This window comes from Choloepus didactylus, chromosome 19 (genome assembly GCF_015220235.1).
Source record: "Choloepus didactylus isolate mChoDid1 chromosome 19, mChoDid1.pri, whole genome shotgun sequence".
In the NCBI taxonomy this organism is placed as follows: Eukaryota; Metazoa; Chordata; class Mammalia; order Pilosa; family Megalonychidae; genus Choloepus; species Choloepus didactylus.
Window position 1 is genome coordinate 65593189 of NC_051325.1, and position 15949 is coordinate 65609137.

Below are 15949 nucleotides of genomic sequence, written 5' to 3' on the forward strand. Positions count from 1 at the left end.
GCAAGTCTCAAGTGACACCAAGACCCAGGTAGACATGGGGCCAGCCCTCGGGGGCAAGGGCTTCCGTGAGAGGGGCCGGGGCAGCCCTCAGGCCCCGCCAGGCCCCAGCCCTGGACCCCCAGACCTCAGCCGGACCCCCAGGCCCCAGCCAGGCTTCTCCCGTCTCCCAGGGAAGGTCCCCGGTCCGAGCCGGCTGTCGGTGACGGAGCTCCCCGGGGACCAGGTCCGGCTGGCCTGGGTGTCTGCGGCGGCACCTGGCGTCCTTGTCTGCCAGATCAAGTGGGCGCCCCTGGGTGATGGGGAGGCGCGAGAGGTGCGGGGCGGGCAGAGGCGGGGGCTCAGCCACGGGGGGGCCCCTTGTTCCAGGAGCCTCCCCCTGTCCCATGCCCAGCTCCCGGGGGAGGGGCCCTGACCACCTGAAACGCCCCCCACTGAGGTCCCAGGGCCTGTGAGCTTCGGACCCCGTCGTAAGGCCCTTCCCCCAGGGCATCCCCCTAGGGACCCCCACTCTGCAGGGGACACCAGCCCCCTCTCCCCAGATCGCCATCCCCGGGACCCTCAGAGTGGCCGTCCTGCTGGGCCTGGGGCGGCAGGTGGAGTACGAGATCACTGCCGGGGCCTGCTACAGGGATGGGGCCCACAATGACCCCGGGTCCCTCCGCTACAAGCCTCGTAGGTGACCCTCCCCTGCCCCTTAATGGGGGGCAGGGAAGAAACACCCCAGAGGGGTCCCTGATCTCCCAGTTCCCGAGACCCAAGACCTGACCTCCCAGAACACTGGCCCAGGTCCCCCAGCCCCTGACCCCTGGGAACAGCCACCTGGGTCTGCAGGAGCAGCAGATGGTCCCGGGGTGCCCCTGCGCCGGGTGGCCCTCCGAGCAGAGGCAGGCCAGGCAGTGGGGCCGGGGCGGGGGGCAGGGTGCAGGGGTCTGGGGTCCAGGCTGGGGTGCATGGTGGAGATGCAGCAGGGCTTTGGGGTGCGGTGTTACAGGGTCGGGGTGCAGGCCGGGGACACAGGGCCCCTCTGGTTCTGCATGTGCCATTTCCAAAATGGAGTCAGCGGCCTCGTGCCCCTCGCAGTGAGTGGGGTCCACCCTCCACCTGGCCCTGGCCTCGGAGGCCCCCACAGCCTGCGCCTAGTGCCCTTTCTGCGGGTTTTCTTGGACAACCACAGCCTCTCAGAGCAGGGGTCCCTCAGAGGCCAATAAGCTCCCCTTCCCTCTGGGGTCCCCAACATTTCAGCAGGACTGCCACTGGGGACAAGGCCAGTACTTGGTGGACAGAGGCCCTTCCCACGTCAGTGGGCGGCCGCCGCTGCCCCTCCCCGCGTGGTCCTAGCACTCTCCTGCCCTCACGCACCCACAAACGCTTCCGCGCCTGGCCTCGCCCTGGAGCCCGCACCCGCACGTGCTGCACACCAGGCCGCTCCTGGCCCCGCTGCCTGGTGGGCACGTTTGGGCGGTGGGACCCCAGCCAGGCTCTAGAGCACCTGCTCACTCGGCGAGACCCCCCAGGACCCTGGGTGACCACCCCCGCCCTTCCCTGCCCCTGAGGTGTGAGGACCAGGAGCCCCAAGCTGTGCCCGTGGGTCCACGGGGAGGCCCTCTGGGGGCCACACAGCAAGGGGTCCTCCCCACTCACCCCGAGCCTCTCTCGCTCTCAGCAGCCTGCCCGGCCCTGCACCCCAACAGCTCCCTCCCAGGTAGGTCCTGCCCTCTGTGGGCCACTCTCCCTCCCAGCCAGGGCCTCTCCGCCCCTCCTGGGTGGGTGGGGTGCAGCAGTTTTGTAGGGGGGATCCCAGCAGGGCCAAAGGGGGGTGTGCCAGCTGCCCTGGTGAGGGTTGGGGAATCTCAGCTCGGGGCCCCAGCATAGGTGGTGCCCCAGAGGGGTCGTGGCAGCGGTGACCACAGGGGCTGGTTCTGCTGCCCCCACCCGGGCCTGCTGGCAGCGCTGACAAGCACAGGGTGTTGATGAGATCGCCCCGTTCCCTTTGTCCCCATTAGCGGCGAAGGAGTGGGCGCTGTGGGGTCTGGCTGAGGCCGGCGGTGGGATGGGCTGTTGGGAGCAGGGTGGGTGGGGTGGGCGGGCACCAGGACGGCTGAGGGTCCTAGAGCCGAGAATGGGGCGTGGAGGGGCAGGCGGGGCAGGGGATGGTGCCTCAGGCTGGGCTAAGGGGACCCCAGTGGTGTCCTTCCTGGGAAAAAAAATGAACCCCACAAAGAAAAGCAGTTTATCTCGCAGGGCTGGGGTGGAGGCGCGGCTTGTGCGAATTTCTGCTGCAGGAAGTGGGTGCCCCAGGGGCTCTGCCTGCGGGGACTGGGGGTGTCTGAGAGGTGGGAGTCGGGGTCCCTAGGTGGGCGGCCCAAGCAGGGGCGGTAGGCCAGGCAGGCGCAGGCCGGCGGAACGAGGGGCCTGGAGGGGCCCGGCCCGCGGCCACCCCTGCCGGGGCCCCCTGAAGGCAGACCCCTGCCCTGCCTGCCGAGAGACCTCTGGCTCCGGGGGTCCCTCCGCTCCGCCCTCCCCGGCCTCGGCCTTCCTCTCTCTCGGCTCCTCTCGCTCCCCCACGACGCCCTGACTGTCCCCGCCTCGGCCCCTCCTCCCCGCGCCGCGCCCGCCCAGGATTCGGCCTGGTGGGGACGGAGTACCCTCCCTCAGGGGGGCGGCCATGGAGCCCCCCGCCCTCGGCTGGCCCAGGACCTTCACGCTCTTCAAGGAGGCGCAGCTGACGCGCCAGGGCCGGGTGGGCGGGGCCTCGGAGCTAGTGGGCGGGGCGCGGTGCCGGGTGGGCGGGGACTCGGAGATAGTGGGCGGGGCGCGGGGCCGAGTGGGCGGGGCCTCACCCAGCCAGGTCATAGGACAGCTTTGGGTCCCAAAAGCGGGTGTGGCCAAACGGCTGGAGATCGAGCTCCAGGGCCAACGTGAAGTGGAGGGGCACAGGGTGGCAGCAGGAGGACCAACAAGTGCCACCCCCCCCCCACCCCGGCCCCGCTGGGAAAGGCCATCTGGGGGTGGGCACCTGTCCCAGGAATCTCCTGGGGGTGAATGGGGCCAAGCGCTTAGGCCTTTCTTCCCCTGTGGGAAGAGCTTTGCAGAGATCCCCCCAAATTTATCTCCTTGGGAATTCTCGTCTCCTGGTCGCTGTTCTAATTTGTTCTAAGCAAATCTGCAGATATCTTAGGTTTGCAAGAAAGGGCTATTTCACGAGTAACCCCAAGAAAAATTGAGGTGCTTCTTGGTGCCTAATAGCCGTCGTGTTTTGCTTACTGAGAGATCCTAAATTGAAAAGCTGGATCACAACAGACGCAGCACCATTTTTTCTTAAGTTAAAATGTTTTAAGTTATAAAGGTAAGTCATATTTACTAATAGAAATATGAAAACTGCAAAAAGTATATACACCCCCACACACACACGTGGAAACACACTACACACACACCCCTGGAGCACACACACACGACACACATGCACACTCACACAGTATACACACAGCACAGTTACACAGCACGCACACATAGACTGATACACACATGGCGCACACATAGCACACACTGCACAGTTAGCACGCTCACAGACACGTATACACTTCATGCACACATGGTGCACACAGCTCACACACAGTTACACATGCAGGGCACAAACACAGCAGCAGGAAGACAGGGATACCCCCCCCCCCCCCAGTCCACATTCTTTCCTTCTGGCTGAGCATTGCACAGGCGCGAACTGCCCTGTTGTCTGGCTTGGCCAGCTCCTCTGGTCCACGTCCACTTCCTTGGCACATCCCACCAGAGGGCCTTTGCCACCCTCTTCCTTCTGCCTCTGATCCCTGCTGCACTAGCCCTCCTGTCTGTTCGGTTTAACCTCTTTCTAGGTGGAATACAAGTGTCCGCTCATGTGCTGTTGGCTGGAGTCTGTCCCTTCCTCGTGTCTAAGCCCTAATCCAGTGTCCTTTATCTGGGTCAACGTGTGGGAGAGGCTAAGACAGACAGAGACATGTTGTTCACACAACCGTGGCCCCTGCTCGATGTCCTGCCTCTGGCTCTCGTGGGGAACCCTCCAAGGAGGAGGCAGTGGGTTTTCTAGAGCTGCTGTTATGCAAAATACCAGAAACAAATTGGCTTTTATAAAGGGGGTTTTATTAGGTTACAGATTTACAGTCCTAAAGCCATACAAGTGTCCAGACTAAGGCATCCACAAGAGGATCCCTTCACTGAAGAAAGGCCGATGGCATCTGGAGCTCCTCTGTCATCTGGGAAAGCACGTGGCTGGCGTCTGCTGGTCCTTTGCTCCCGGGTTGCATTTCAAAATGACTTTTGCCAAAATGTCTCTGTCTGTCTTAGCCTCTCTCAGCTCTTGGCTTGGTTCTTCTGGGGCATTTCTCTCTTACCGTCTGGGGGTCCTCTCTTAGCTTCTCCGGGGCATCTCTGGGCTTCATCTCTTAGCTTAGCAACTCCAAACGTCCTTCCGTCTGCATCTCCAAGTGTCTGGGTCTGTGTAGTCCCCTGAGTTCTCTTAAATATTCCAGTGAACCAATCAAGACCCACCCTGAATGGGCAGAGTCGAACCTCCATGGAATAATTTAATCAAAGGACTTACCCATAGTTGGGTGAGTCACATCTCCATGGAAACACTCAATCAAAAGTTCCCACCCAACAAGATTGGATTACACAATCCTGGCTCTTTTGGGGTGGTAACAGCTTCAAACCGGCACAGGCTGTTTCCCAATTACAGGAATGTGATTGTCCCTCTCCACAAATGACTGACTTCCCCCAGGGCCCTCACGGTGCAACTGGTGCTTCATTTTTGCCCGTTGCCCTTCTGGAGCTCACAGCCCAAGAGGTGGGGGCAGGTATTAAATCATCTCCCAGGCATGGTCCCCCCACCAGGGGCAGTCCCCAGCACAGGTGTGGTTCCCAGCACAGGTGTGGTTCCCAGCACAGGTGTGATCCCAGCACAGGTGTGATCCCCAGCACAGGTGTGGTTCCCAGCACAGGTGAGGTCACCCACTGTGATAACTGCCATGAAGGAGACTCGGGGCCCTGAAGAGCAGAAGGGGTGCTGCGGTCGCAGTTGATTCGTCTGGGGGAGGGTGCTAAATCCTAGGCTCCCAGGATTGCTCCGAGGGTACCGGCGGCGGGGGCTCTTTCCCGGAGGCGAGGGCGAGGCGGGGGACTTGGCCAGGTCCCCGGCGGGAGGCGTGCAAAGTATGGAGGGCGGCGAGAAAGGAACAGGCGGGACACGTTTCTTTTAGGATCAAGAAAACCAAGAGAGCGATAGAGACCTTTATTGGGGGAGAGTACAAGCTTATATGGGGCGGTTTAGAGGGCGGGGTAGCTGTAAGGGTTAAAGGCTTAGATTGGTTCTGAGAGGACGCGGAAGCTGTTTGTCACGGGCAGGAGTTGCTCTGGCAACGGTGCATGCGCACTGGCGGTGGGGGAGTTGCTCTGGCAATGGGGAGTGTCCGGGCAAGATAAGGGGGTGGGGAAAAGGCGGTTCCCTCCGGCAAGCCTCCCCTAACACTGGTATTTTGGGTGAGGAAATGGGGCCTGCCTCCGGCCTCACTTTCCCAGGCCCGGGGGGCTGTGGAGGGCGCAGTCACCCGTACCCACTACCCTCCCCAGGGGTGGATCCGGTCCCCCAGCCCAGGCCCGCCAAGTTGAAGCACGTAATCATGTCCCGCAGGGTGCTTCTGGAGGTGATGTGCGCGCCGCTCTGAAAGCTGAGTGGGGGCACCAGGAGGAGAGCGGGGAAGGGGCGGGCACTCAGGAAGGACAAGCAGCACATGCCGAGGCACTGGGGCCAGTTTGCTTAAGGACAGGCACCAGGCTGGGTCTGGTGGGTTTTATCCTAAGAGCAAGTGGAGGCCAAAGAGGGGCTGCGGGCCATTGGGAACAGCCTTAGTGGGTGACCCAAGACCCCTGCCCCGCCCCTGCCCTCCGTGAGCACCATCTCGGACCCCCACGGCCCACCCAGTCTGAGGACTCTGGCCAAGTGTGTGGTGGGGGGGGCAGCTCTCGAGGGCCGAGCTGTGGCCTCTTGGACCCTAGAGGACAGAACCAGGGACCCTCCTACAGGGTTTCCTTGACCCCACGCAGACCCTGGGGTAGGAGGCTCTCAGCCCTCGCCTGGGGGAGGAAGGGGCCAGTGCTCATGGGCATCTCCCATTAAATCCCCGCGTGGCCCGTGCTCCTGGCGGGGACACCGAAGCAGGGGGTGGGGCGGGAGCCTCCCTCCACTCGGGCCGCGGGCGCCTCCGCAGTGACGTCGGTCTGGCCGCCCTCCCGCCCGAGCACACGGTCGCCTTCCTCCTGCGCCTGCTCCCAGAGTCGCCCCGCGAGGCCTTCGCCCTGTGGCAGGTCACGGCCGAGGACTTGCAGCCTGCGCCCGGGGTCCTGCTGGACGGTGACCGGGGCCCATGCCCACCCTGGGGTCGGGAGGGCTGGGGGCGGCCGGGGCCCCGCACTGGGTTTTCGAGGAAGATCCGGCCTCAGGCAGGCCCACACCGAGCGGGCAGGGGGTGGCGTTGTCCCAGCAGGGGCCGCCTTTCTGGCTGCGGAGGCCACTCTACAGCTGGGGGCAGCCTGGCTCTGTCCCTGGGGCGGGATCCCGTGGTGTCTGCGGCACTGCACCCCCCACCCCTGTCCGTCCCTCCGTCCGGCTCCCCCGGGCTCTCACACGCGCCCTCCCCGCAGCCGGCAGGAGGTCGCTGACCTACTTCTACCGGGACCCCGGGGCCGCCCTGCGGGAGGTCACCTTCTACCTGCCGGAAGTGGAGAAGATCTTCTTCGGGAGCGTCCACAAGGTTCTGGAAAACTCGGAACGTGCGCCACCCCCCTGCTAAAGGACCTCGCCGGGTCCACAAGCACCAGAACCCAGGGCTCTCCCGCTGGCCCCCAGGCTCTGCCCGGTGGTCTCCGCTTGGCTCCTCCCAGCCAGGGGCACCGGAGCTTTCCCTGCAATCCAGACCGTGGCCCGCCTTGGTCAGGGCAGGTCAGGGGGCATCAGGGTGGGTCAGGGCCCTTGTCGCCTTCGCCTCTAACGTCCTTGTCTTAATGTGGGTCAAAGAGCATCCCCAGCCCTTCTACTTGGGTCCCCACCCATTCTGTGTGGTACCTGGGCAGGTGTCAATGGGTCTGTTTTCACAAGGGGAAACTGAGGTCCAGTGAGGTGGGGTTCTCCCAGGGTCCCATGAGACTTGGGACGGAGCCAGGACCCCGATGTCCAGGCACCCGGTGGTGAGCGGGGTCCCCTGCCCAGCCCCCGTCCTGAGCTGCGGGGTCACCTCCTGGTTTTCCTGCAGGTGCATGTGGCTGTGAGCCACGCCAGGGTCAGGCTCTACGTGGACTGCCAGAAGGTTGCCGAGAAGCCCACTGGGGAGGCGGGCAGTCCCCCCACCACCGGCTTTGTCATGCTGGGGAGGCTGGCCAAGGCCAGGGGTCCCCGGAGCAGCTCGGCTGCGATAAGCTTGTGCCATGCCCTGCTGGGCTGGGCTGGTTACGGGGACAGATGGACGGAGCTGTCTTCAGTTGTGGTCGGACTGGCCCCGGCCCCTCCCTGCTTTTAGTTCCAGCTGCAGACCCTCCAGATTGTGTGCAGTGGCTCCTGAGCGGAGGAGGACAGGTGCTGCGAGCTCCCTGCACTGGTAAGGAGCCCCCCTCAGCCACCATCACTCAGCAAACCGAGGGGCCGCAGAGCCTGGTGGGTGGCAGGCTTGGGAGAGATCATGGAAGACTTCTTGCAGGAGGTGGCCCCTGGGTCACAGGGTGAGCCCAGGGTGGCTGATGAGTGAGTTCCTGGGGGCTGGGGGCCTGGGGCAAGGAAGGATGGAGCAGGCTGGGGTCTCCCCAAATGCAGGTGTGGCCCCTGCTGTGCCCCTGGGGTCCTGCTATCCTTTGTGGGCCCAGCCGGGCTGCAGACAGGCAGGGAGGGGCTCATGCAGCAAGGCCACGCCCCCAGCCCCCCCCAGGGCCTCGGGCAGAGCGGGGGGGGGGTCCTCATGGAGCCCCGCCCCACCCCGCCCCCTGGACCCAGTCCCGGGCTGGGATTGGCTGTGCCGGGGGCCTGGGCGGGGTCTCTGATGCAGCTGCGCACACAGCCCCAACCTCCGAGGTCCGGAGACTGGTCTGGAGGGTCGTTTGGCCCCCAGTGTCCTCGGCTTCCCCGGAGGGGGCTGAGCGGGCGGCTTCGACTCTTCCAGAGCGACAGCGAGAGCTGCCCGGCCGTCCCTTCCGCCTGCTCCTGCAGCCCGGACACCCCTGGGCCCCCAGGGCCCCAAGGACCGCCAGTGAGCCTGGCAGCCCCTCCCCTGAGGATGGCCGGGAATTCCCGGTCCACATGGGGGGCAGCCCCACATGCTCCTCAGGCCCTGACCCCAGCACCCTCCCCCACAGATCAGTGCATTTCCTGAGCCTCCCCGGCCCTACCCCGTCCACCCCCTGCCCCTCGAGGCGAATCCCTGGCCAAGCCCCTCCCTTCCCACCCTACTGGGCTCAGCCTCTGGCGGGGGGCGCTGGGGGTGGCCGGAGGGGTATGAGGCCCAGCCCTGCCGCCCTTCCGGGCTCCACAGGTGCTGCGGGGGTGAGGGTCTCTCCGCCCAGGCCCCCAGGGGGCAGCTGTCCAAGGCCCTGACCCCCACAGTGGGAATGGAAGCCCCGGGCCCCGACCTGCAGGCAGTGCCCCCCCCAGGACCCCCTGCAGCTGGTGGGAAGCTCGGGAGCCGACCCCTCCTGCTCACGCGGGGTTTAACCTGCAAGACGAAGGCCGACAGAGCTGTCGGTGCCCAGGAAGGCCCTCCTCCTCTCCCCCCGGGGCCCCTGGACAGGCTTCCGGGGCTGCGCTGGGAGGGTCCGGGGGCTGGTTGGTGCAGCCCAGCCCCAGGGGCATGGGCGGTGCTGGGAGCCACCGGTGCCAGCCTCGTTTGTGCCTCTGCAGGGTCTCCCTGGGAGGACAGGTGCCCCCAGAGCACGCGGCGTCCCAGGGCCCCGGGTAAGTCTCCGGGGGGGGGGGGGCAGTCCTGGGAGTCCAGGGGGCCGGGATGGGTGAGGGGCTCGGATCTTCCCTTCTAGGAGAGGACCCCACAAATGCAGGGAGTGAGCAGCCGCAGGTAGGCAGGTCCCAGCCCCAGGGAGAGGAACTGGCCTCTGGCTCCTCCTCCCCCTCGGATGACGGTGTATGTTGCTGTGGGTGTAATTGATATCACTGAATTGTACTCACGAAGGTGATTAAACAGGAAATTTTATGTTGTCTATATGTTATCACAATAAAAAAAAAAAAAAAAGTCCTGGAAGTACTGGAAGCAAACATGAGGAAGAGCTTTTAAAAAATGGCCCCAAATTCAAAAGCCATAGAAAAAAAAAACAATAAGGTGAATAGATAAAAGTCATTTTAAAAATCTGTTGAAGACTTCCCCTTCAAATGTCCTTGGCACCTGTTCTAGTTTGCTAATGCTGCCGGAATGCAAAACACTGGAAATGGATTGGCTTTTATAAAAGGGGGTTTATTTGGTTACGCAGTTACAGTCTTAAGGCCATAAAGTGTCCAAGTTACGCATCAACAATCGGGTACCTTCACTGGAGGATGGCCAATGGCGTCCAGAAAACCTGTCAGCTGGGAAGGCACGTGGCTGATGTCTGCTCCAAAGTTCTGGTTTCAAAATGGCTTTCTCCCAGGACATTCCTCTCTAGGCCACAGCTCCTCTTCAAAATGTCTGTCTCAGTTGTTCTTGGGGCACTTGTCCTCTCTTAGCTTCTCTGGAGCAAGAGTCTGCTTTCAAAGGCCATCTCCAAAATGTCTCCGTAAGCTGAAGCTCCTCTCTCAGCTCCTGTGCGTTCTTCAAAGTGTCCCTCTTGGCTGTAGCTCCTCTTCAAAATGTCACTCTCAGTATCTTCTTGACCAAAAGGGGGATGCAAAATAAGACAAAATAGTTTCAGTAGCTGAGAGATTCCAAATGGAGTCGAGAGGTCACTCTGATGGACATTCTTATGCACTATATAGATAACACCTCTTAGGCTTTAATGTATTGGAATAGCTAGAAGTAAATACCTGAAACTACCAAACTCCAACCCAGCAGTCTGGACTCCTGAAGACAATTATATAATAATGTAGATTACAAGGGGTGACAGTGTGATTGTGAAGACCTTGTGGATCACACCCCCTTTATCTAGTGTATGGATGAGTAGAAAAATGGGAATAAAAACTAAAGGACAAAGGGGTTGGGATGGGGGGATGATTTGGGTGTTCTTTTTTCACTTTTATTTTTTATTCTTGTTCTGGTTCTGACGTAAGGAAAATGTTCAGAGATAGATTGTGGTGATGAACTCATAACTATGTTATCATACTGTGGACAGTGGATTGTATATCATGGATGATTGTATGGTGTGTTAATGTATTTCAATAAAACTGAATTTAATAAAAAAAAAAAATGTCACTCTCAGCCGCACTGAGTTCCTTCTGTTTGTCAGCTCATTTATATGGCTCCAGTGATTTAATTTAGACCCACCCTGAATGGGTGGGGTAACACCTCCATGGAAATATCTCATCAGAGTTATCACCTACAGTTGGGTGGGGCGCATTTCCATGCAAACAACCTAATCCAAAGGCTCCAACTTAATCCCCACTAATATGTCTGCCCCACAAGATTGCATCAAAGAATATGGCTTTTTCTAGAGGACATAATACATTCAAACCAGCACACCACCCTTGTTGAAAATGAATTGGCCATGGTCGTATGGGCTTATTTCTGGAGACTCGATTATTCCATCCATCTGTCTGTTCTGTCCTTACACCAGTACTGTACTGTGTTCATTACTTTGGCAGTGAGTTTTGAAATCGGGAAGTGTGGGTCCTCCAACTTTGTTCTTCATTTTCAATATTGTTTTGGCCATTTGGGGTTCCCTTCCATTCCGTACGAATTTGAGGGCTGGCGTTTCCGTTTCTTCGAAGACGGCTGCCGGGAACGCCAATCAGGTGCGACTCTGCCTCTGCCGCGTGGGGCTCCAGAACTTGTTAAACCTTTAAGATGTCGACTCATCTAGACTTTATTTTGTTTAAGGTGTGAGGGAGGAATCCAACTTCATCTCTTCCCAGCTAACCCAGTTGTCCTAGTACATCTACTGAATACGCAGTCTTTCCTCTCTGATTTTAAATCCATATTTTTTATGTTCTAAATCCCTTGTGTACTTGGGTCTTTAAAGACTCTCCAGTCTGTCTGATGGATTTGTCTGTCTATTCACGTACAGGGACTGGGGTTCTTAAATTATTTGTTTTGGAATTTGGTATCAGGGGCAGCTGGGCCTCTTTTTACTTCCCCTGCTCCGAATTTCCTGGCTCTTCTTGCCGATTGCCTTGTCCCAGGGAACTATAGAATCGACTGGTCCATTTACCTGGAAACTTCTGTTGGTGTTTTTATTGGGATCACGTTAAGTTTTCGATTGACTTAGGAACAAACGATATCTTTGTAAGTTGAACCTTCTCATCCAAGAGCGTGGCGGCTCTCCTGTTTGTTCACGGCATCTTTTGTGACCTTCGGTAAAACATTAAAGTTCTCAGGGCTCTCTCTCGTTTCTCCTCCATCCTGACAGATTTCATCTTTTTTGTTGCTGCTGTGAGGCCTTTTCTTTCATTGCATCTTCTATCTCTTTGTTTGATAAAGGCTCTTCTCCCTGCGTTGTCTCCTTGTATCCCACTTTCTTACTCAATTCTCTTGTTTGTGATGGTATTTTTTTTTTCAGTTAGGTCCCTTGGGTTTTCCAGGTGTAAAATTATGTCACCTGCAAATAATGACTTCACCTCCTCCTTTCAAATTTTTCTAGCTCTAATTCCTTTTCCTTGCTTAGCAGTGTTGGTCAATGCATCCAGAGTTTTGTCAAAGAAGAGCTGTGAATTCAGGCACTCATCTCTTCTTGACCCTAATGGAAGTACTTGCAGTGTTTTCCACCAGGTGCACTGCTGGTTTGGGAGCCAACACAGATATATTGTCATTACAGGCAAATCCTTTATTCTTTTTTCATTAGGTAATTTTTTTTAAATCAAAAGTGCATATTAAATAAAAATTTAGTGGTTTTTCAGCAGCTATGGATATGATCAAATATTATCGGTTCTTGAAGCTATTTGTATGGTGAATTATTTTAATAAATCCCTGAATACTGCACTATCCTTGCATTCCACCAAAAAGCCAACTTGGTCATTAGTATTGTTCTTTTAATGCGCTGCAGGATTCTGTTTGCTGATGTTTTATTTATGGTTTTTGCATTTAATCTTTATTTTAAAATGGCAGATTTTTTTAATAGTCTGGTAAAATTGATCTGCTCAACTCATAATAATTTGAAACTATTCATTTTTATGCATCTCAGACAGTTTAAGTAGTGTTGGCGTCTTCTGGGCCTTAGAGTCTGGGCCTCTCTAGTGCTCCGAGTCTGGTGTTCCGGGGCTCCGAGCTCGGGAGGGGCTTGTCCACCTCTCCGTGTAACTGGCCTGCTGAGGCGTCTCGCCCCTCCCCAGTGGTTTCTGCAGAGCCCTCTGCCCCCCACGTCCACATGGGCTCAGGGATAACAGGTTCAGAGCTCGACTCGGCCACCCACAGCTTTGTGACCTTGGGGAAGGGGCTCTCGGCGCCATCCCAGGCTGCGGAACACGGGCCCCTCTCTGCGGGGGGGCTCGATCCCAATGGCTCAGGCCAGCGAAGGTGCAGAGGCCAAGGGGGGGGCGTCTCGCTAGCAGGGCCCTCTCCTTCCTCCAGGCGCTCAGAGGGCCGTGGTGGCCGAGGGCTGGGGAGGACGCGCGGACAAGGTCCGGGGGGCAACGGAGCAGGAGACAAGCTGCCCCAGGGCAGGGACGGTGGGGCGGCCACGTGGCCTCTCAGCCCCTCCCATCCTGTGTCTGCAGGGAGAGCCTGGGCCACCCAGACAGATGGGACCCGAGGGTCCTGGAGGTCAGCAAGGGTCACCAGGGACCCAGGGCCGCACCATCCGGGGGCCTGTGGTGGGTGTCACCTGCTCCCTGACCCTCCTTGCCCCCGTCTCTGCCTCCTTGCTGCTGAGTTCATCTCTCCCCCTCCCCCCCAGGGACCACCCGGGCTGAAAGGAGAGAAGGGGGACCACGGACCCCCGGGCTTGCAGGTAGCAGGTGGCCAGGGTGGGCGAGCTGGAGCAGTGCCCTTTGCTGGGGGCGCCTCCTCCGGGCTCTGACCTGGGCCCGGCCTGGCGGCCACCTCCCTTCTCCTTCAGGGCCAGCCTGGGGAGCAGGGCACCCCCGGGAGAGTCGGCCTCCAGGGGCCAAAGGTACCTGCTCTGGGCCCGGAAGGTTCCGTGGGGGTGGCAGAGAAGCCGGCCCAGGATAGACTCTGGGAGACAGTGGCCGTGGCCGTGGGGCTGGGGGCCCCTTCTCCTCGGCCTCTCACCCTTCCTGCCTGCCCGGGAGGGGGGCGCACGCGGCCACTCAGGGTCTGGTTGCAGCTCACGGGGGCTCACAGGGGTGGGGCGTGCACCAGGGGAGCCCCGACGCATCCCCCCTTTGCCCTCCAGGGACTGAGAGGACTGGAGGGGACCGCTGGCCTGCCCGGACCCCGTGGCCCCAGGGTAGGTGGCTGCTCCCCGTAGCCCCTGCCCTCACCTGTCCCCAGCCCCACAGGTGCCCTTGAGCTGGGTGGGGGCTGGTCTCAGAGAGGACAGGGCACATCCCCCATGATCAGCCGCCCCGGCTCGCAGCCCCTGCAGCCCCTCCCAGCAGTCCCGGCTGTGTGTCTTCCCTGCTCCAGAACCTTCTGCAGGGCTCTGCAGGGCGCAGAAGCACTGGGTCATCTGTCCCGTGCCCAGGGGCACTGTAGGGGCTGCCCTGGCCAGGGTCCTCGTTGCCCCAGTCAGCCTGCTCCCCAGTTCTGAGGGCAGGAGAGGGCCTGGAGGCTGCGGGTCGGGGTGAAGGGGTCACGGCCCCAGGCCCTGCTCTCCTCTTTGCCTCTGAGCACACTGGGGGCAGCTAAAGGACATCAAAGGGCAGCCCTGAGGCCACCAGTGCTGGTGTTTGCCCGGGGGAGGGGTGGGCTCGGGTGGAGGAGAGTCAGGGCAGAGGGGGGTGCAGGTGGCCGAGGGCTGTGGGGGGTGGTGAGCACGGCTGTCCAGGGGGAGTCAGGGCCGAAGGGCATGGGGGCTGCAGCCGATGCTGACGTCTGTGCTTTTCAGGGCATGGCGAGGAACAAGGGAACCAGCGGGGAGCGAGGGCCCCCAGGGGCCGTGGGACCCACGGTAAGTCCCCTCCCGTGCCCACAGCCGTATGCGCGGCAGGAATAGGGGTGCATGGGCACATCCTCTCCGTGGGAGGCCAGCACTGGGGCCTGGAGTTGGGGCCTGCTCGGAGCAGAGCCGGCGGGGGTGGCGGGGTGGGCACCCTGTGGGGGGAATCAGGGTGGGGGAAGGCAGACCCAGGAGACCCATCTTGGCTCCAAGCAAGGGATGGGGGTTCAGCAACTCCGTGGGGTCCCCCAGGCTCCAGGTTCCCAGTGGAGCTGGAGGAGAGGCAAGGCAGCCCCCAGCAGAGGCCAGCTGACTTCTGGGGCCTGGGGTGCCTGGCTCCGGGCTGTGGGGCGGGTCTGTCCTCAGGGCAGTGTTCCAGCTGTTAGGGACCTCCACACACACACACACACACACACACACACACACACACACCGGCGTGAAACCCTCCAAGCTCCAGCCCCCGGGACGGCTCCCGCGGGGCCCAGCCTCTCCTTGGCGAGCTCTGGGGCCAGGGAAGTGTGCGGCCTCCTGGGATGTGGGAGTTCGGGCCTGGGGCTTTGGCCCGGGGGCTGAGGTGCCCTGTTTCCCTCCTGCTAGATGTGCCTGCCGGTCAGGAAAAGGGGATGGCCCGGGTCCCAGGGCCTGGCATGAGGCCGTCACTGCACCCAGGGGAGAGCCGCACTGGCCAGGCTCTGGGGGCTGCTGGAAGGCATCCCTGGGTTATGTGCCCGCTGAGCTTTTCCTCCTTTTCCTCCTGGCTCAGGGGCTGCCTGGGCCAAGAGGGGAGAGAGGAGAGAAGGTGAGTGAGGCCCTGGTGTCTGGGGTCCCCGGCCCAGCCCTGGGGGACATCCTGGGGGAGGCGCCGCCCACTGCACAGTCCCCAAGCCGGCGGAGCCATGGCCCCAGGACCCGAGCCACCGTGTCTCCCCTTCCAGGGCGAGCTGCCGTCCCTGGCCGCCGTCTACCAGCTGGTGAGCCAGGCCTGCGAGGCCGTGGTTCAGGGTGAGTGCCCCAGCCAGGACCCTGCCTGTCGGGGAGGAGCCCCCGCAGTACCCGGGCCACCCCTGCCATCTTGTGAGGGGATTTGTGGGGCCCACACAGCCCTGGGCTGAGCTGGGGACCCAGCACCCCCTCTTGCCCTGAGACTCAGACACGTCCTCTCCCCCAGCTCACGTGTTAAGGTTCGAGTCATTCACCCGTGAGAACGCCAGGCCCCCGATGCCCATCCTGGAGGGGAAGGGGAGGCCTGGCAGGCCTGGGCCCCCAGAGACCCCTGGAGCACACAGCCCTGAGGACAGAGGTACCAGGCTCTCCCCGTCATGGAGCAGATCTGGGGGGATGTGGGACCACCCCCAGCCCCAGCCTCAGCGGGGACAGGGCAGCCCCAAAGGAGACGCACCCCTGCCCCAGCTGTTGGTTCCCCCAGCACTAGGGGGGTCTGGGCGGGCAAAGGGGGCCTCGAGGCCGAAGACTCGCACAGTTCTCTGGCCTCCCCAGTCCCCAAAGCAGCCCCTTCCCCAAACTCCCAGGAAGCACAAGCTGTCCCCCCCTGCCCAGGGCCACTGGGGGGCAGGGACCCCAGGAGCAGACATGCCTTCCCTGCCTACTCTCTCCACTTCCAGCCCTCGGTCTCTCTCCCCTGAACGCTCCTCCACCCCCTTCATGCCAGGGATCCTGGCAGCAGATCTGTCAATTTGACCTTGTCAGGCGTCTGTCTGTCTGTCTGACG

General features: G+C 60.9%; 1 protein-coding gene across 1 annotated transcript in view; it reads left to right on the forward strand.

The window, feature by feature from the left end:
* Nucleotides 1-15918, forward strand: part of COL20A1 (collagen type XX alpha 1 chain) — a 43156-nt gene extending 27238 nt beyond the window's left edge. The window contains 23 exon segments of the mRNA XM_037811182.1: nt 176-313; nt 540-672; nt 832-1079; nt 1175-1461; nt 1554-1702; nt 2620-2643; nt 2646-2740; nt 4989-4993; nt 6255-6397; nt 6688-6797; nt 7296-7451; nt 7560-7637; nt 8193-8279; nt 8927-8980; nt 12878-12973; nt 13057-13110; nt 13219-13272; nt 13516-13569; nt 14128-14232; nt 14984-15019; nt 15156-15222; nt 15389-15520; nt 15890-15918. Of these exon segments, the coding sequence (XP_037667110.1) occupies nt 176-313; nt 540-672; nt 832-1079; nt 1175-1461; nt 1554-1702; nt 2620-2643; nt 2646-2740; nt 4989-4993; nt 6255-6397; nt 6688-6797; nt 7296-7451; nt 7560-7637; nt 8193-8279; nt 8927-8980; nt 12878-12973; nt 13057-13110; nt 13219-13272; nt 13516-13569; nt 14128-14232; nt 14984-15019; nt 15156-15222; nt 15389-15520; nt 15890-15918 (2334 nt within the window).
* The last annotated feature ends 31 nt before the right edge of the window (nt 15919-15949 follow it).